This window comes from Coffea arabica, chromosome 5e (assembly GCF_036785885.1).
Source record: "Coffea arabica cultivar ET-39 chromosome 5e, Coffea Arabica ET-39 HiFi, whole genome shotgun sequence".
NCBI classification, from domain to species: Eukaryota; Viridiplantae; Streptophyta; class Magnoliopsida; order Gentianales; family Rubiaceae; genus Coffea; species Coffea arabica.
The window spans coordinates 17,049,261-17,070,691 of NC_092318.1; the positions used below are offsets into that span (position 1 = coordinate 17,049,261).

The 21,431-nt window shown below is 42.0% G+C and overlaps 1 protein-coding gene across 1 annotated transcript; it reads left to right on the forward strand.

Annotated features, from left to right (window-relative positions):
• The first annotated feature begins 5,872 nt into the window (after window positions 1–5,872).
• On the forward strand, window positions 5,873–21,345 carry LOC140006913 (uncharacterized). Its single transcript, XM_072049587.1, has 5 exons — window positions 5,873–6,793; window positions 7,136–7,334; window positions 7,566–8,467; window positions 9,227–9,373; window positions 21,067–21,345. Exons 1-5 carry the CDS (start codon window positions 5,873–5,875, stop codon window positions 21,343–21,345), a joined length of 2,448 nt encoding a protein of 815 aa, XP_071905688.1.
• Window positions 21,346–21,431: the final 86 nt, after the last annotated feature.

Below are 21,431 nucleotides of genomic sequence, written 5' to 3' on the forward strand. Positions count from 1 at the left end.
GAAAGACAGTTTTACTGTTTATACCGATGCTTCGAGGGAAGGCTTAGGGTGTGTGTTAATGCAAAACAAGAACGTGATTGCTTTTGCCTCTAGGAAACTGAAAACCCATGAACAAAACTACCCTACCCATGACTTGGAGTTAGCTGCTGTGGTCTTTGCTCTGAAAAAGTGGAGACACTATCTCTACGGGGTTACCTTTGAGGTTTATTCAGACCATAAGAGTCTTAAATACCTTTTCTCCCAAAAAGAGTTGAATATGAGGCAACGCCGGTGGATGGAACTCTTAGAAGATTATGACTGCACGATCAACTACCATCCCGGTAAGGCTAACGTAGTAGCGGACGCCTTAAGTCGGAAGGCTCAAGTAGCAGGGTTAATGGTCAAGGAGTGGGAAATGTTAGGAGCAGCTAGCGAGTGGAACCCTAGACTGGGAGGCAAACAAATAACTTTTGGGAATATTCGGGTGACATCTGCTATTCTCGATCGAATTAAAGAAGCCCAAGAGAAGGATCCGATGGTACAAAAGTGGAAGGAAAAGGTGGAAAAGGAAGCACTACCTGACTTCAATTTGGGTCCTGAAGGGATTTTAAGGTATAGGAACCGAGTAGTGGTAGCCAATAATGAAAACCTGAAAAGAGAAATTTTAGAGGAAGCCCATCGATCGAAATACACGATCCATCCTGGTAGTAATAAGATGTACCAAGACTTGCGACGGTTGTACTGGTGGGATAAGATGAAGAGGGAGATTGCTCAATATATCCAAAGCTGTCTGATTTGCCAGCAAGTCAAGGCTGAACACCAAAAACCCTCTGGACTGTTACAACCTCTTGAGATACCTGAATGGAAGTGGGAAAATATCACGATGGACTTTGTTTCTGGACTGCCAAGAACTCAGAAAGGACATGATGCCGTTTGGGTGATCGTTGATCGGTTGACCAAATCGGCTCATTTCTTACCCGTGAATGTGAAGGATTCCATGGATAAGTTGGCTAGGTTGTACCTGAATGAAATTGTGAGGTTGCATGGGGTTCCAGTGAGTATAGTTTCAGACCGAGATCCTCGTTTTGTATCGCGGTTTTGGCAAAAGTTTCAGGAGAACTTGGGGACCAAAATCAACCTTAGTACCACTTATCACCCCCAGAAGGATGGACAGTCAGAGCGAACCATTCAAACCCTCGAGGATATGTTACGGACTTGTATTCTGGATTTTGGGGGTAATTGGGGTCAACATATGACTTTGGTAGAGTTTGCCTACAATAACAGTTTCCATTCGTCCATTCAAATGGCACCATATGAAGCTCTCTACAGACGGAAGTGTCGTTCGCCCATTTATTGGGATGAAGTAGGGGAAAAGAAAGCTCTAGATCCAACAACCATTCCTTGGATGGAGGATGCACAAGAGAAGGTTAAATTGATCCGTCAAAGACTCCAAACAGCTCAAAGCCGACAAAAGAGCTACGCAGATAACCAAAGGAAAGACTTGGAGTTCGAAGTGGGAGACCGTGTTTTCCTTAAAATCACACCACTACGAAGCGTCACTGCGGGTAGAGGAAAGAAACTTCAACCACGGTTCGTGGGGCCTTACAAAATTCTCCAACGAGTTGGGAAGGTAGCGTACCGACTCGAGTTGCCGCCAAGTTTATCTCGGATTCATGACGTCTTCCATGTTTCGATGCTGAAAAAATACTATCCTGATCCAACCCACGTTGTGCGACCAGAGGAGATTGAGTTAGATGAGGCACTTACTTACGAAGAAAGACCTGTACAAGTACTCGATCGGAGGATTAAGGAACTGAGGAATAAGCAAATTCCATTAGTGAAGGTTTTGTGGAGAAATCATGGAATAGAAGAGGCAACTTGGGAGTTGGAGGAAGAGATGCAAAAGAAATACCCTGAGCTATTTAGTAACCCAGGTGAGCAATTTCGAGGGCGAAATTCTTTAAGGGGGAGAGAGTGTGAGAACCCAGAAAAAAAAAAATTTTATTTATTTATTTATTATTTTATTCCTGTGCACCCGTTTTTTTTTATTTTCTTTATTATATTACTTTTATCAACATTTTATCAGTAAATATAGTTTTAAAATCATTTTTCTAGTATAAGGTAGTTCGTGAGAAATTTGGAACGTATTTTGGACGTGGGACCCGCTAGTGCATTAAGTGAGAGAAATTCGGCCGATTCGGTTAAATATTGCATATAGGGATTTAAGGACTAGGTGTTAGGAGATAATTGGAGGTTACCTAGATGAATTAATACTGAGGAGACAAGAAGATAACTCTAGCAAGACAAAGTGCCAAGTGTCCAATTTTGGTTGGACCAACCTTGCCTAACTTTTGACCAAACTTACCTTACTTGATTTAAAGTGTAATTTTGACCAAGAGCTCTTCATTTCAGCCTTGTCTTGGCCGAAACTTCTTGGGAGCGAAGGAGAAAAACTCTTCAACCTTTCATCTACAAATTCTTGCCAAATCTTGAAAACTAACCGATTAATTCCCAAAGTAGTCCATAAAATCATCTTCCTAGGAGTGTTTGAAGAACTTAGTGGTGTTGGTTTGGAAGAAAACCTCACAAGCTACAACCTTTCTTGAAGAACTAAGGTATCTTGCTTGGAACTCATCTTTTGGTTTTAATTTTGGCCAATTGGTGCCTTATGGTAGTTATATACGTGATTTTCCGGAAGATTTGGTGGATTGGAGTGAAGTTTCCTAATTTTCTGATTTTTCTTGGAATTTTTCTGTTTTCCATGATTGATTATGATTGAGCTTGAATTGATGGTTCCAAATGGTGTTTTATAGCTCTCTTGTGCGTTAATTGGAGAGAATTGCGGGAAATTTCCGCTTGTGCGGAAAATTTCAGATTTAGGGTTTCAATTTGGGGGTTTTCTAGAGTTGATTGTTGAACTTCTAATTGGCTATCATTGAAGGGTATTGTGACCCTAATGAAGTATATTGAATGGCTTATGACTTGTTTGGGTGCTTGTGGTTGTGTTGGATAGTTTTATTGGTTGTCTTGCAGGTTGGAAAAGCTGAAATTTTAGGGGAAATGCTGTCCGAGTGTCTAGGGTATTAGATTCTTGTGAGTTGGGTTGAGATGGATTAGAAATGAACGGTTTTGGGTTTGTTTCTCCTTTTAACCCTAAATGTTATGTATTTTTCATTTCCAAGCTATATTTGGGTCTTGCCTTAATAGTTCCTAGAAAAAGGTATTCGACTTGTGTTTGAGTTTTCATTGTACTTTCTTGATTGTTATAGGGCGTGCCGGTGATCCGAGGCTCACGTCGGGCGAAAACTTGTGAAATTTCTTTGTTAAACTTGGTGAGTGTACTACTCACATGTTTGTTATTCCGTGGCTTTCTTGTACGTGAATTCTGTGGTTTGGACTAGTTGTGATGATTGTTTGAGCTAGGTGAGGCGAGGGTGTACTTTACCACTCTCGTACTCTCTAGCCTCCTTGACTGGGTATTATACTAAGCTTACTTGACTGTTTATGATATTACTTGAATATTATTGACTATACTGGATTTGGTATCGCTTGGATACCAACTTTACTGTTCACTCTGAGCTCTACCTCATTGGAAGTCAATGGACTCGAGCCAGTAAGGACTTGGTCGGGGACATTTGACAAGCCATGGGGACTGTAGTTGGGAATCTTTGGGTATGAGACCCTTGATTCCGGTATACTCGAGTAATACCAATTCTGTACTGTTTGGTGTTCGGGCCCGGTAAGGGGAAAGTGAGGTGGACGGATAATTGGAGTAAAGAGGAGTCTACGGTCATGATTACCTGGTATACATTGACGGAGAGTCAATGAGATGAGATCAAGCATGGCAAAAGAGGAAAAGGGCTCTTGAGAGCCATCCGTATCCTTTTATTCCCTACACTTGGGTGTTGTTGATTTTACTTACTTGACGTGCGTATTTGGACTGAATATTCTTGTGTTTATGTGATCCTGGTATATTTTGGTGATGGTACCTCATTGGGCGAAAGCTCACTCCGTGAATTTTGTTTTCCTTACAGGGATTTACCTTTTGGACTTTTGAGTTTGAAGATGAGTTGAGTAGAGCTAGTTGAGAGATTTTGTATAGCTCCTCAATAGTTGGCAACTTGATTGTACTTGGATTTACATGTTTCCTTTTGGCTTGTAATCATACAAATGTGGTTGGTAACAGTGTGTGGGTATTCATGTTCCATGTATTCTACTTGGCTTGTATATATATTCCTTTCCGGGATTGTAAGCAGTTATTTGCATTTGATTGGGTTCTGGCTGATTGTGACGTGGCAGTCACTATTCACTTTACGTTTTAACTTTTGTTTTCCGTTTCTTGATTGATGGTTGGGTTAAGCGCGTTAGTAGTTTCCCGAACGACTTGAATTAATGTTTTACCACTTTAGTAGTCCTGGCGAGAGCTGGGCAGGCAGTCCGCTAACCCCTTTGGTACGCCTTAGGGGAAGGTGGGGCTGTCACAGGTGGTATCAGAGCCTAGGTTAGAATTACCCTGGGCGAACCTCAAACCTGGTCCTTAGATGCCATTAAGTATGAATATATTGTCTAAGCTATAAACCTTTGCTCTCTTTGTAGGTTATGGCCGGCACTAGTGGAGCGGGCGGAGACGAGCCACCTCAGAGGCACCCACGGGTTATTGACTACCAGGAGAGACCAGGAGGTCCGATTCGGCTGTGGTATACCGCTAGCCGAACCCGCCGCTGTAGGCGTTGCCAGTTTTATTCTTACGCGGACCACGTGGTTGTGGCAGTGCTTGCTGAGCGACGGAGGCTTAGATGTGCCGCCGCCAGGGAGCGCACTGAGACCCTTAGGCTTAGGGGCATCACGCGGATGCAGGCCGATAGGATTGGGGAGCTCCAGGGGAACGTGGCCATGGAGCAGGAGAGGACGAACGCTCTGAGAGAGCAGTTGCAGGTGGTTAACGACCGCCTCACTAGGGTAGTCCGGGAGGTGAGAGACCGGTCCGGCGCTATTATCGATGAGTGTGGGGCACTCATCCAGGGAGTGATTGGCGCCAATGCGCCAGGGGGAGTTCCAGGTGGCGGAGCTCCAGGTCAGGGAGGCGCCCCTAGCTCTAGCTCGGGGGGGGAGTCGGTTGGCTCCGTTGAGGACTAGATTAGGGTTTTTGAGCCTTGTTTTGATCCCGTGTGAGGGATACCTAGGAAAAGCTTTTGGTTAGCTGTGTTGTATCTTTTGGGACCTAGGTTGTACAGTGTATCTTGACAGACCCTCTTTTGGCTTCACGGGAGTACTTTTGTATATATTTGCTTGACTGCTCATGTATGACTGTTTGTCACCGTTATGTGTTCTGTGTATAACTGTTCTATGTGTATACATATCTTATGTGGTGTTTATTTTGGTTCTTCGATCATGCTTATATGACTATATTTATATGCACTTTTAATATTATTTTGTACCTCGACTTTAGAGTGACATTAGAACAATGGAAGGCACTCGTAGTGGACGAGGCCGCGGGCGCGGGGTTAGGCAACCCACAACTAACGAGGGTACTAGGGATACCACGACTGAACCAAATCCTGAACCTAGGGTTGACCCTAATGCCCAGATAGCTGCTGCTATGCAGCAAATGACCGACCTGTTAGCCCACGTAGTGCAACAGCAGGGCCAAACTCCTATCCAGCAACCTGGGAACCCTGGCCATGTAGTAGAGAGTGAAGATCGGGCCCTAGAGAGATTTCAGAAGTTTTCTCCGCCAAAATTTCTGGGAGGGCCAGATCCGGACGTGGCCGAAAAATGGTTAGAGAAAATGATAGATATTTTTGCCGCCCTACACTATTCAGAAGAGAGACAGGTTACTTTCGCTATATTCCAACTGGAAGGGGCCGCGCGTTCTTGGTGGAACGTGATACGAATGAAGTGGGACCGGGAACAAACCCCAAGAACATGGGTAAACTTTGTGAGGGACTTCAATGCGATATACTTTCCTCCTCTAGTCCAGGAAAAGAAGGAGGACGAGTTCATTAGACTCCGCCAGGGGACTCAATCGGTGGCTGAGTACGAGAGCCAGTTTACTCGTTTATCTAAGTTTGCCCCTGAACTCATTCTAACGGAGCAAAGGAGAGTTAGACGTTTTATTCAAGGGCTCAATGTGGAAATCCAAAAGGATCTGGCGGTAGCCCAGATCAATATCTTTAGTGACGCTGTGGAGAAAGCTTTGCGAGTTGAAAATGCCAGGCTTCAAGTAAGGAACTTTCAGGTGAAAAAACGGGGGTTCTCTGCGAGTAGTTCGACCCAAGGGGATAAAGGGGCCCCTCCCAAGTTTGGAAGAGGAGCAGGGGGAGGAAGGCAATCGGGGATGACACGAGGGACTCCACCGAGGGGTGGTCACAATGGACGGGGCCCGCAGAGAAGCGTCTCACAAGGAAGTTCGGCCTCAGTTACCCGCGGACCCTGTGGATTTTGTGGGAAACCAAACCACACTGAGGACAATTGTTGGAGGAAAGAAAGGAAATGCTTGCGCTGCGGGAGTGCGGAGCATCAAATAGCTAACTGTCCGGTGTTACCTCGGGAGGCTAGAGTAACCACCCAGTCGTCGAAGGCTAACTCGGGACAGTCCAAGGTAGAAGGGACAAAGCCAAAGGTGCCAGCTCGGGTTTACTCCCTTGAGCAACAACAAGTCCCTGATTCCTCTGGGGTTGTAGAAGGTACGATCCCTGTTTTTCATCGTCTAGCTAGGATTTTGGTCGACCCTGGTGCTACCCATTCCTTTGTTAACCCCGATTTTATGTACGGCATTGATATAACCCCTGTTAGCTTGCCTTATGACTTAGAAGTTAGTACACCTACGGGGGACCAACGTTTGATTACTGGTTTGATGTATACAAATTGCGAAATTTGGGTAGGAGAGAGGAAGCTTTTGGGGAATCTTATAAGTTTAGCTATTAAGGGGTACGACGTTATATTGGGTATGGACTGGCTAGCTAAGTACGATGCACAACTTGATTGTAAGAGAAAAATAGTGAAATTTCGTATACCGGGGGAGGCAACCCTAAGGCTCGATATAAGGGGTAGTTTAGCCTCATCTGCATTGATTTCGGGTATTCGGGCTAGGAAATTTCTGTATAAAGGGGCCCAAGGGTTCCTAGATTTTCTTATAAACACTCCTACTGATAAGTTGAGGGTTGAAGATGTGCCTGTAGTAAGTGAGTATCCGAATGTGTTTCCTGATGAATTAGTAACTTTACCTCCGGAGAGAGAGATAGAGTTTAAGATTGACCTGTTACCGGGGACATCACCTATCTCTAAGACCCCCTATCGAATGGCACCTGCTGAACTCAAGGAGTTGAAATTACAGTTGCAAGACCTGTTGGAGCGTGGGTTTATTCAGGAGAGTGGCTCTCCGTGGGGGGCTCCGGTACTATTTGTTAAGAAGAAGGATGGAACTTTAAGATTGTGTATCGATTATCGGGGATTAAACAATATGACCATTAAGAACAAATACCCACTTCCCCATATCGATGAACTGTTTGACCAGTTGCAAGGCGCGGTGGTCTTTTCCAAGTTAGATCTCCGACAGGGTTACTATCAGTTGCTTATTAAGAAAGAAGATGTACCCAAGACTGCTTTCAATTCTAGATATGGGCATTTTGAGTTTGCAGTCATGCCCTTTGGGTTGACCAATGCCCCTGCCGCCTTTATGGATTTGATGCATCGGGTTTTCAAACCCTACTTGGACCGATTTGTTGTCGTGTTTATTGACGACATCTTGGTCTATTCTAAAACCCGTGAGGAACATGAGCAGCATTTGACGCTAGTGTTACTAACCCTAAGAGATCATCGGCTATACGCCAAATTTAGTAAGTGTGAATTTTGGTTGGAGAAAATCTCTTTCTTGGGACATGTGATTTCAAAAGAAGGTATTACAGTGGATCCCGCGAAAGTAGAGGCAGTGGCTGAATGGAAGAGGCCAGAAAACCCCACTGAGATTCGCAGTTTCTTAGGGTTGGCTGGGTACTATAGACGCTTTATTAAAGACTTTTCCAAACTGGCCGGCCCTTTAACCGATCTAACGAAGAAAAATAGCCGTTTTGTGTGGGATACTAGGTGTGAAACCAGTTTTCAGGAGTTGAAGCGAAGGTTAACCATGGCTCCTGTTTTGGCCTTACCAAATGGGAAAGACAGTTTTACTGTTTATACCGATGCTTCGAGGGAAGGCTTAGGGTGTGTGTTAATGCAAAACAAGAACGTGATTGCTTTTGCCTCTAGGAAACTGAAAACCCATGAACAAAACTACCCTACCCATTACTTGGAGTTAGCTGCTGTGGTCTTTGCTCTGAAAAAGTGGAGACACTATCTCTACGGGGTTACCTTTGAGGTTTATTCAGACCATAAGAGTCTTAAATACCTTTTCTCCCAAAAAGAGTTGAATATGAGGCAACGCCGGTGGATGGAACTCTTAGAAGATTATGACTGCACGATCAACTACCATCCCGGTAAGGCTAACGTAGTAGCGGACGCCTTAAGTCGGAAGGCTCAAGTAGCAGGGTTAATGGTCAAGGAGTGGGAAATGTTAGGAGCAGCTAGCGAGTGGAACCCTAGACTGGGAGGCAAACAAATAACTTTTGGGAATATTCGGGTGACATCTGCTATTCTCGATCGAATTAAAGAAGCCCAAGAGAAGGATCCGATGGTACAAAAGTGGAAGGAAAAGGTGGAAAAGGAAGCACTACCTGACTTCAATTTGGGTCCTGAAGGGATTTTAAGGTATAGGAACCGAGTAGTGGTAGCCAATAATGAAAACCTGAAAAGAGAAATTTTAGAGGAAGCCCATCGATCGAAATACACGATCCATCCTGGTAGTAATAAGATGTACCAAGACTTGCGACGGTTGTACTGGTGGGATAAGATGAAGAGGGAGATTGCTCAATATATCCAAACCTGTCTGATTTGCCAGCAAGTCAAGGCTGAACACCAAAAACCCTCTGGACTGTTACAACCTCTTGAGATACCTGAATGGAAGTGGGAAAATATCACGATGGACTTTGTTTCTGGACTGCCAAGAACTCAGAAAGGACATGATGCCGTTTGGGTGATCGTTGATCGGTTGACCAAATCGGCTCATTTCTTACCCGTGAATGTGAAGGATTCCATGGATAAGTTGGCTAGGTTGTACCTGAATGAAATTGTGAGGTTGCATGGGGTTCCAGTGAGTATAGTTTCAGACCGAGATCCTCGTTTTGTATCGCGGTTTTGGCAAAAGTTTCAGGAGAACTTGGGGACCAAAATCAACCTTAGTACCACTTATCACCCCCAGACGGATGGACAGTCAGAGCGAACCATTCAAACCCTCGAGGATATGTTACGGACTTGTATTCTGGATTTTGGGGGTAATTGGGGTCAACATATGACTTTGGTAGAGTTTGCCTACAATAACAGTTTCCATTCGTCCATTCAAATGGCACCATATGAAGCTCTCTACAGACGGAAGTGTCGTTCGCCCATTTATTGGGATGAAGTAGGGGAAAAGAAAGCTCTAGATCCAACAACCATTCCTTGGATGGAGGATGCACAAGAGAAGGTTAAATTGATCCGTCAAAGACTCCAAACAGCTCAAAGCCGACAAAAGAGCTACGCAGATAACCAAAGGAAAGACTTGGAGTTCGAAGTGGGAGACCGTGTTTTCCTTAAAATCACACCACTACGAAGCGTCACTGCGGGTAGAGGAAAGAAACTTCAACCACGGTTCGTGGGGCCTTACAAAATTCTCCAACGAGTTGGGAAGGTAGCGTACCGACTCGAGTTGCCGCCAAGTTTATCTCGGATTCATGACGTCTTCCATGTTTCGATGCTGAAAAAATACTATCCTGATCCAACCCACGTTGTGCGACCAGAGGAGATTGAGTTAGATGAGGCACTTACTTACGAAGAAAGACCTGTACAAGTACTCGATCGGAGGATTAAGGAACTGAGGAATAAGCAAATTCCATTAGTGAAGGTTTTGTGGAGAAATCATGGAATAGAAGAGGCAACTTGGGAGTTGGAGGAAGAGATGCAAAAGAAATACCCTGAGCTATTTAGTAACCCAGGTGAGCAATTTCGAGGGCGAAATTCTTTAAGGGGGAGAGAGTGTGAGAACCCAGAAAAAAAAAAAATTTATTTATTTATTTATTATTTTATTCCTGTGCACCCGTTTTTTTTTATTTTCTTTATTATATTACTTTTATCAACATTTTATCAGTAAATATAGTTTTAAAATCATTTTTCTAGTATAAGGTAGTTCGTGAGAAATTTGGAACGTATTTTGGACGTGGGACCCGCTAGTGCATTAAGTGAGAGAAATTCGGCCGATTCGGTTAAATATTGCATATAGGGATTTAAGGACTAGGTGTTAGGAGATAATTGGAGATTACCTAGATGAATTAATACTGAGGAGACAAGAAGATAACTCTAGCAAGACAAAGTGCCAAGTGTCCAATTTTGGTTGGACCAACCTTGCCTAACTTTTGACCAAACTTACCTTACTTGATTTAAAGTGTAATTTTGACCAAGAGCTCTTCATTTCAGCCTTGTCTTGGCCGAAACTTCTTGGGAGCAAAGGAGAAAAACTCTTCAACCTTTCATCTACAAATTCTTGCCAAATCTTGAAAGCAAACCGATTAATTCCCAAAGTAGTCCATAAAATCATCTTCCTAGGAGTGTTTGAAGAACTTAGTGGTGTTGGTTTGGAAGAAAACCTCACAAGCTACAACCTTTCTTGAAGAACTAAGGTATCTTGCTTGGAACTCATCTTTTGGTTTTAATTTTGGCCAATTGGTGCCTTATGGTAGTTATATACGTGATTTTCCGGAAGATTTGGTGGATTGGAGTGAAGTTTCCTAATTTTCTGATTTTTCTTGGAATTTTTCTGTTTTCCATGATTGATTATGATTGAGCTTGAATTGATGGTTCCAAATGGTGTTTTATAGCTCTCTTGTGCGTTAATTGGAGAGAATTGCGGGAAATTTCCGCTTGTGCGGAAAATTTCAGATTTAGGGTTTCAATTTGGGGGTTTTCTAGAGTTGATTGTTGAACTTCTAATTGACTATCATTGAAGGGTATTGTGACCCTAATGAAGTATATTGAATGGCTTATGACTTGTTTGGGTGCTTGTGGTTGTGTTGGATAGTTTTATTGGTTGTCTTGCAGGTTGGAAAAGCTGAAATTTTAGGGTAAATGCTGTCCGAGTGTCTAGGGTATTAGATTCTTGTGAGTTGGGTTGAGATGGATTAGAAATGAACGGTTTTGGGTTTGTTTCTCCTTTTAACCCTAAATGTTATGTATTTTTCATTTCCAAGCTATATTTGGGTCTTGCCTTAATAGTTCCTAGAAAAAGGTATTCGACTTGTGTTTGAGTTTTCATTGTACTTTCTTGATTGTTATAGGGCGTACCGGTGATCCGAGGCTCACGTCGGGCGAAAACTTGTGAAATTTCTTTGTTAAACTTGGTGAGTGTACTACTCACATGTTTGTTATTCCGTGGCTTTCTTGTACGTGAATTCTGTGGTTTGGACTAGTTGTGATGATTGTTTGAGCTAGGTGAGGCGAGGGTGTACTTTACCACTCTCGTACTCTCTAGCCTCCTTGACTGGGTATTATACTAAGCTTACTTGACTGTTTATGATATTACTTGAATATTATTGACTATACTGGATTTGGTATCGCTTGGATACCAACTTTACTGTTCACTCTGAGCTCTACCTCATTGGAAGTCAATGGACTCGAGCCAGTAAGGACTTGGTCGGGGACATTTGACAAGCCATGGGGACTGTAGTTGGGAATCTTTGGGTATGAGACCCTTGATTCCGGTATACTCGAGTAATACCAATTCTGTACTGTTTGGTGTTCGGGCCCGGTAAGGGGAAAGTGAGGTGGACGGATAATTGGAGTAAAGAGGAGTCTACGGTCATGATTACCTGGTATACATTGACGGAGAGTCAATGAGATGAGATCAAGCATGGCAAAAGAGGAAAAGGGCTCTTGAGAGCCATCCGTATCCTTTTATTCCCTACACTTGGGTGTTGTTGATTTTACTTACTTGACGTGCGTATTTGGACTGAATATTCTTGTGTTTATGTGATCCTGGTATATTTTGGTGATGGTACCTCATTGGGCGAAAGCTCACTCCGTGAATTTTGTTTTCCTTACAGGGATTTACCTTTTGGACTTTTGAGTTTGAAGATGAGTTGAGTAGAGCTAGTTGAGAGATTTTGTATAGCTCCTCAATAGTTGGCAACTTGATTGTACTTGGATTTACATGTTTCCTTTTGGCTTGTAATCATACAAATGTGGTTGGTAACAGTGTGTGGGTATTCATGTTCCATGTATTCTACTTGGCTTGTATATATATTCCTTTCCGGGATTGTAAGCAGTTATTTGCATTTGATTGGGTTCTGGCTGATTGTGACGTGGCAGTCACTATTCACTTTACGTTTTAACTTTTGTTTTCCGTTTCTTGATTGATGGTTGGGTTAAGCGCGTTAGTAGTTTCCCGAACGACTTGAATTAATGTTTTACCGCTTTAGTAGTCCTGGCGAGAGCTGTGCAGGCAGTCCGCTAACCCCTTTGGTACGCCTTAGGGGAAGGTGGGGCTGTCACAATGTTGATTGATCCAGGTGAGAGTGTACTTTATCACTTTCACATATTGTTCCGCATGTTATTGGAAATGTTATATGAAATGTTATATGAAATGAAATACATGACTTCAAATATTATCCATGAGCTCAACCCCATTGGTTATTGATTGAATCGAGCCGGCGAGGGCTTGGTCGTGCCAATTAATGTGCCTTGGGGCAACATCATAGGGAATCTTGTAGTATGAGAGACTCTTGATTCCGGTTTACTCGAGTAATACCACAATGCAAGTGTTTGGATTTCGGGCCCGGTTGAGGAATGTTAGGAGGAAGGGAATGGAAGTTAAGAGGAGTCTACGGTTGGTTACCTTTCAGACATTGACGGAGAGTCAATGAGACCTGATCAAGAATTCAAACGAGGAAAAGGGCTCTTGAGAGCCACCCGTATCCTTTTATCCTCATTATTAATGTGTAGCTTTATTTATTTTGGTAAATTGGACTGTTAAGCTTGATGTATCCATGAACTTGGTTGCTTGAGTTGTATTCTCACTGGGCAATTAGCTCACCCCGTTCCTTTTGTTTTCCTTACAGGAATATGACTCTTTTGGAATGAATTTTGATAAATGGTTGCCAAATGAACTAGATGAATGACTCTTTTGTATTGTATATAAAATGGGACCCTAAATGTATCATTAGGGCCGTTTTCACTTTTGTTTTGGCAAACCATATATGTAGTGACTTTTGTATCACTTTTAAATGTCATTTTGGTTTGTAAAGGCTAAATGTTATGGGGTATATGTAATTCGATGTTTGGTTGGGTTCGGACGAGTCGGTTACTATTCATGGCCGACTCCGGATTTCATTTTCTTTTATTTTGGGTTATTTTGCCCTTTTGCCTTATTTGCGCGCGTTATAAGTTCCGGAACGTGAAAGATCGCTCTATACTGCACCGTTAGTCCTGGCGAGAGCTGGGCAGGCAGTCCGCTAACCTCTTTGGTTCGCCTAAGGGGAAAGTGGGGCTGTCACACAAGGGTACAAAACATGATTTTTGGGAACAAAAAGGTAACATGAAGACCTAGGTTCAACAACCCAAAAGCCCTTCATTTCTATCACAAGCCAATTCAAACTTAAAGGAACCAATCGGCCTAGAAAAATTGGACAGCACTTCCCCTAAATTTCTTACTTTTCCAGCCATCACGGCTTCATTATTTTCCTCAATCAACTCCCAAAGTCATACTCAATATACATTCATCACCACAGCCGTTCAATAGGCTCAAGGTTATCCAAGTACAAAAGTTAGCTAGGAAAATGACCGGAAATAAAAGTCAAGCCCTAGAATATCAAGCCCTAGAATATTCCAATAAGCACAAGAAGACTCGATTACAAGTCATAAACCGATGCCAACACGATCACAATAGGGTTCCATAAGCATATATAAGCATTAGAGGAAACTAGAAAAATCCGGAAATGGAATTAGCTTTAGCCCTGAAAAAAATAGTTTTTGACCTCATTTTGCGGTAATGGCACCAATTTCACTACGATTATTGGATGAGGGTGAAAGACCCACCATTTCGAATCTAAAAGACAGGGTTACAACATCACAGAAGGTCACTCAACCCAGTTTTGAGTGCAAACAGGTCAAAAATGCAAGATACCATACCAGAATCACAAAAACAGGTTCACAGAACGTATTCTAGCGGAAACATCATAACTCAGGCTCTACAAGTCCAAATCCAGAAATTCCAAAACCAGATGGAAGCTAAGAAACAGGGATAAACTTCATCAGAAGGCCTCAACAACCAATTCGGAAGCAATTCCAGCCAAAACAACCAATTACAGGCGCAATTCTTACATTCGGGTAAAACCAGAACAGCAATAGTAATTTCTACTTTTCTCATTCTACACTTCTCCGATTGACCTGAAATTTTGTAGGCCCCTCTAAAATGTCATTAACTACAACTTTCATGTTTTAAGCCAAGGCCAATTCGGCCTCTAACTAGGAGCTAAAAATTCGGGCAGAATGTTCCTTCACGAAACCTAATTTTCTGAAATTTCTTCCGAATCAGAAATTGATTGCAATTCATCACTTTTTCCACCTTCTAGCTTCATTACATAACATTTCCAATCATAATACATGACCACACAATCATGCTTATATTAAAACAGAAAAATCCCCAAAAATAATAAAACTTCATCACTTCAACCTCAAATCAAGAAATAATCCATAATATTGCATCTCATACCACCACTAATCATGATTTAAGCATCAATCAAGGGAGGAGAGGGGTTCATCCACTACTCACCTTAGTAAAACAAGAGGGAGAGCAACTTGTCACCTTAGCTTCCCAAACAACTCCACCAAACAACTCCACCAAACAACTCACAAACACTAAGTGAAGAGGTTTTATGGAGTAAAACTAAAATTAAACGGTTAAAAGTGAAGATTAAGCAAGCTTGGAGCAAAGAAATTGGAGAGCTTTTCTTCCCTTATTGCTTGAAGGTGGCCGGCCATATGAAGCTTAGAAATGAAGATATTTTGGTCAATTTTTGAAGTTATTATGGTAAATGGTAAAAGGTTGAATAGTAAGTCAAAACAAGATTTAATCATATGGTGACACATGTCACCTTTTGGTTTAAAACTTATCTTTTTGTCTCTCCAATACAAATATCTTAACACTTTGTAAAATAATATTACTTAATACAAAATGCCAACAAGTTGTAAAAAATATAATGCATTTACCGCACTAGCGGGTCCCACGTCCAAAATACGCTCTTAATTTCTCAAAAACTAACCGATACTAGAAAAATCATTTAAAAGCTATATTTACTCATAAAATGTATTTGCACAATTTTTCGAATAAAGAAAAGGTGGAAAAACGTATAATTAAAAGAAATTAAAACCTAGAAATTAAGAAAATTACGGGTCCTCACACTCTTTCCCCCTTAAAGAAATTTCGTCCTCAAAATTTTCTTATCAGCGGAATCCATCAAATCTAAGGTACCCAACGGATCACAATTTATCAAACAAGCCACACAGTAGCAATCAATTAGATACAAATCCATGAAAATAGCGGGGTTATCCAAAAGTACTATAGACACACTAGGTCACAAGTACAAGAATAACTAACGAAAAGCTTTTCCCCTCTAGGGCTCCGTCCTTAATCTACGAGAACAACACCATTGATATCTTAATCAAGGTTGATCATGCTTAACTACACCCGAACAGACTGCGCGAAGTTCCATCGAATCACATTGCTAGTTCGCCCAAGTCCTTTCTAACCTAGGCTCTCATCTCTCTCGTATTCGGGCGCAAGAATCCCATCTAAGATAATTCACAACTCGAGCCGCCCGGTCCCAAGCGTAAATCATCCATATTAAAGATTCCTACCCGACATACATTCCTAACTTCCTCAAGTCCCATGGTAATGATCCTTACACTTATGACATGCACAGTTCATCGTTTACGCTCAAACGAGCACATATACCTTTTGTCGTTTTCACGAAAGCAGGACCATAACACCATTTGGCCCAAGCTCTCTCCGCGCAGAGACCACGCGAAGTGGCTCTGATACCACCTGTGACAGCCCCACCTCACCCTAAGGCGAACCAAAGGGTTCAGCGGACCGTCTGCCCAGCTCTCGCCAGGACTACGGAGTCGAATCACACAAATTCGATATTACGCGAGATAGGACCCAAGAGAAATGAACGATTGAAGACCGCCAAGCTTAAACATGGAGAAAACGCTTTCATATATACATGTCGCTAGGTTTACAATTCAAATGGAACCAGTGAAACGAAATACATTTAGGGTTTGCTCATTCTCGAGGAGCTATACAAAAGAACAAAAAATTTCCTAACTAGCTCAACTCGCTTCTCAAAATCATGATTTCCAAAAGAAGTTCCTGTAAGGAAACAAAGATAACGAGGAGGGGGTGAGCTTACGCCCAATGAGGTACCAAACATGTAGCAGAAAAATCAGGTATTTCACGTTATACAAACCAGATACACATGCTCGCTATAAAGTCAGACAGGTAAACACAAGAACTCAAATAGGAAGGATACAGGTGGCTCTCAGGAGCCAGCTTTCCAGCGCAGTACTTGATCCAAGCCGGTTGACTCTCCGTCAACGTATATAGAACCAACACGTCCGTAGACCCCACTTTACACCAAATTCCGTCCACCAAACATCCCTTTACCGGGCCCGCTCACCTCAACAGAAACAGAAATGGTAATACTCGAGTATACCGGAATCAAGGGTCTCAATACCCAAAGATCCCAAAACAGACTACCGTGGTTCGTTATCTAATCGTCCAGGCCCTTGCCGGCCCGACTCGAATAACTTAGCCACAGGATTTGAGCTCATAGGTCACAGAAAGGTCATTGGTTACAAGTTTCCAAACGCGTCCGAACAGATACAGATACAGATATCAGATACAGATACAGATTCAGATTGACACCAAAATTGGCATATGAACAGACAAGAGAATGAGTGTGATAAAGTACACCCTCGTCTCAAACAAATTAAACAGATTACAGAGCAGAAATCAAGTTAAACAGCAATGGAGGGGAGTGGTACACTCACCGGTTCAAGTACAGATACCTCAAAAGTTTTCACTTCGGATTGGCTTTAATCGCCAAGAAACCCTAAAATAATCAAAGTAAACCAATTGAAGGTTTCACATCCAGAATCGAGTAAACAAAATGCACATGTGAGGCTCGACTACTAGTCGTATGCCTTGCCAAATAATTACTAATGCAAGGGTACAAAACATGATTTTTGGGAACAAAAAGGTAACATGAAGACCTAGGTTCAACAACCCAAAAGCCCTTCATTTCTATCACAAGCCAATTCAAACTTAAAGGAACCAATCGGCCTAGAAAAATTGGACAGCACTTCCCCTAAATTTCTTACTTTTCCAGCCATCACGGCTTCATTATTTTCCTCAATCAACTCCCAAAGTCATACTCAATATACATTCATCACCACAGCCGTTCAATAGGCTCAAGGTTATCCAAGTACAAAAGTTAGCTAGGAAAATGACCGGAAATAAAAGTCAAGCCCTAGAATATCAAGCCCTAGAATATTCCAATAAGCACAAGAAGACTCGATTACAAGTCATAAACCGATGACAACACGATCACAATAGGGTTCCATAAGCATATATAAGCATTAGAGGAAACCAGAAAAATCCGGAAATGGAATTAGCTTTAGCCCTGAAAAAAATAGTTTTTGACCTCATTTTGCGGTAATGGCACCAATTTCACTACGATTATTGGATGAGGGTGAAAGACCCACCATTTCGAAGCTAAAAGACAGGGCTACAACATCACAGAAGGTCACTCAACCCAGTTTTGAGTGCAAACAGGTCAAAAATGCAAGATACCATACCAGAATCACAAAAACAGATTCACAGAACGCATTCTAGCGGAAACATCATAAATCTGGCTCTCCAAGTCCAAATCTAGAAATTCCAAAACCATCTGGAAGCTAATAAACAGGGTTAAACTTCATCAGAAGGCCTCAACAACCAATTCGGAAGAAATTCCAGCCAAAACAACCAATTACAGGCGCAATTCTTACATTCGGGTAAAACCAGAACAGCAATAGTAATTTCTACCTTTCTCATTATACACTTCTCCGATTGACCTGAAATTTTGTAGGTACCTCTAAAATGTCATTAACTACAACTTTCATGTTTTAAGCCAAGGCCAATTCGGCCTTTAACTAGGAGCTAAAAATTCGGGCAGAATGTTCCTTCACGAAACCTAATTTTCTGAAATTTCTTCCAAATCAGAAATTGATTGCAATTCATCACTTTTTCCACCTTCTAGCTTCATTACATAACATTTCCAATCATCATACATGACCACACAATCATGCTTATATTAAAACAGAAAAATCCCCAAAAATAATAAAACTTCATCACTTCAACCACAAATCAAGAAATAATCCATATTATTGCATCTCATACCACCACTAATCATGATTTAAGCATCAATCAAGGGAGGAGAGGGGTTCATCCACTACTCACCTTAGTAAAACAAGAGGGAGAGCAACTTGTCACCTTAGCTTCCTAAACAACTCCACCAAACAACTCACAAACACTAAGTGAAGAGGTTTTATGGAGTAAAACTAAAATTAAACGGTTAAAAGTGAAGATTAAGCAAGCTTGGAGCAAAGAAATTGGAGAGCTTTTCTTCCCTTATTTCTTGAAGGTGGCCGGCCATATGAAGCTTAGAAATGAAGATATTTTGGTCAATTTTTGAAGTTATTATGGTAAATGGTAAAAGGTTGAATAGTAAGTCAAAACAAGATTTAATCATATGGTGACACATGTCACCTTTTGGTTTAAAACTTATCTTTTTGTCTCTCCAATACAAATATCTTAACACTTTGTAAAATAATATCACTTAATACAAAATGCCAACAAGTTGTAAAAAATATAATGCATTTACCGCACTAGCGGGTCCCACGTCCAAAATACGCTCTTAATTTCTCAAAAACTAACCGATACTAGAAAAATCATTTAAAAGCTATATTTACTCATAAAATTTATTTGCACAATTTTTTGAATAAAGAAAAGGTAGAAAAACGTATAATTAAAAGAAATTAAAACCTAGAAATTAAGAAAATTACTGGTCCTCACAGAGGAGATTTTTTTTGTTTTGTGGGATAGGTAGGAACATAGTAGGACGACACGTCTTCTTTTGTTTTTGATTTTAATGTGTCACGGTGGATGTCAATAGGGTTTATTTTGTTCTATTATCCTTGGCTAGTATAGCCTTTGACTCGTCTAGGTTGGCATGTATATGTGACTTGTTTGCTATATATATGAAGAACCTGTTTATTATACGTTTTATTGCCTCTGTTTATTCTTTTGCAACGTGCTACATGAGCCATACCTTACCTTGTTTACATGTCTATAGTTGGTTAAATCCAAAACATGGAGGGTAGAAGAAGTCAAGCCACGGGAACTAACCGAGGACGCGGTCCTAGTCGTGGCGTGGGGGTAGACAAGCACAGGAATCAGTGCGAGAACCAAGAGAGGAGGGAGAGGCAACGATTGAGCCACAACCTGGACTCCAAGCTGTTGGAGGAGATCAAGTGGTAACTTCAATCCAACAAATGACTAATATTATGGCCCGTTTAGTGGAACAACAGGGTCAAGCCCCTGTAAATCAACTTAGGGACCCCGATATGTGGCAAGATAGGGCCTTAGAGAGATTTCAGAAGTTCTCTCCACCTAAGTTCCTGGGAGAACCAGACCCGGAAGGAGCCGAGAGATGGCTAGAGGCCATGATCAACATCTTTGCCGCTTTAAACTATACAGAGGATAGGTAAGTACAACTCGCTGTTTTCCAGTTCGAAGGTCCAGCCAGGGCTTGGTGGAATGTAATTAGGGCCAAATGGGAGACAGAAGGAACTGCATGGACCTGGTTAAACTTTGTACGGGAATTTAACGAGAAATACTTTCCACCTATCGCCCAGGAGAAGAGAGAGGATGATTTATTAAGCTCCGGCAGGAAACTTCTAGTGTAGCTGAATATGAGATTCAGTTTACAAAATTATCAAAATTTGCTCCTGAATTGATTGTTACGAAGCAAAGAAGAGTACGAAGATTTGTGCAAGAGCTCAATATGGAGATACAAGAGGCCTTGGCGTCAGCCCAGATTAATACGTTTATGGAGGTTCTAGAGAAGGCCCAAATGATAGAAACTGCCAGGGCATAAGTGAGAAATTTCCACGCAAAACGGAGAGGGGCACCTAGTGGAGTTCAAGGATCAGCGCATAGTGATCGGAACATGCCACCTGCTAAATCCGGTTGTGGGGCTGGAGATGGACAGTTTCCGAGTGCATCCAGGGGAGGTGCTCAGAGAGGAGGTGCCCAGAGGGGAGATCAAAGTGGTAGGGGACAAGGTAAAGGCATTCCATAGGAAGGCCAGACCTCCACTCCCCGAGTAACGTGCGGATATTGTGGGAAACCAAACCATACAGAGGATAACAGCTGGAGAAAAGGTCGGAAGTGCCTAAGGTGTGGAAGTACGGAGAATCAGATAGTCAATTACCCGTTGATCAGCGATACTTAGTCGACTGGCAAGTCAAACCCAAAGCAGACTAATGTCGGAGGGACCAGGTCGAGGGTACCGGCCAGAGTGTATTCACTGGACCAACAATCGGTGCCTGAACCAACGGAGGTAGTGGAAGGTACGATCCCTGTTTTTCACCGATTAGCCAAAATTTTGATAGACCCCGGTGCCACTCATTCTTTTGTTAACCCTACATTTATGCTTGGAATTGACATGAAAGTTGAAAGACTACCTTATGATTTAGAAGTAAGAACACCTACGGGTAACCAAATTTTACTTGCGAATGAGGTGTACAGAAATTGATATTTGGGTTGGTGAACAGAAATTGGTAGTCGACCTCATTAGTCTAGCCATTAAGGGGTACGATTTTATTCTAGGTATGGATTGGCTAGCTCATTATCATGCTCAGGTAGATTGTAGGATGAAGGTGGTAGAGTTTTGCATACCAGGTGAGGCAAGTTTAAAGTTAGACGTAAGGGGTATGTTAGCCTCATCTGAGCTCATTTCGGGAATAAGGGCTAGGAAATTGCTTAGTCATGGGGAACGCGATTATTTAGCTTTTCTAGTTAACACTGTGGGAGAAAAGATTAAGTTGGAAGACATGCCGGTAATCAGTGAATATCCGGACGTATTTTCAGAGAAATTGGGGTCACTGCCACCCGAAAGGGAGATTGAATTGTTGACCTAGTACCCGAAACTATTCCCATTTCGAAAACCCCTTATCGAATGGCACCTGTTGAGATTAAGGAGTTAAAAGTGCAATTGCAAGATTTG

Excerpts from the sequence above, each read along its gene's own strand:
- LOC140006913 (XM_072049587.1), top strand. The coding sequence starts at position 5,873 with ATGAAGTGGGACCGGGAACAAACCCCAAGAACATGGGTAAACTTTGTG. Across the intron at positions 6,794-7,135 it reads GCTTGCCTTATGACTTAGAA|TTGAGGGTTGAAGATGTGCC; the intron begins GTTAGTACACCT and ends CCTACTGATAAG. Across the intron at positions 7,335-7,565 it reads GTTGCAAGACCTGTTGGAGC|AAGATGTACCCAAGACTGCT; the intron begins GTGGGTTTATTC and ends TTATTAAGAAAG.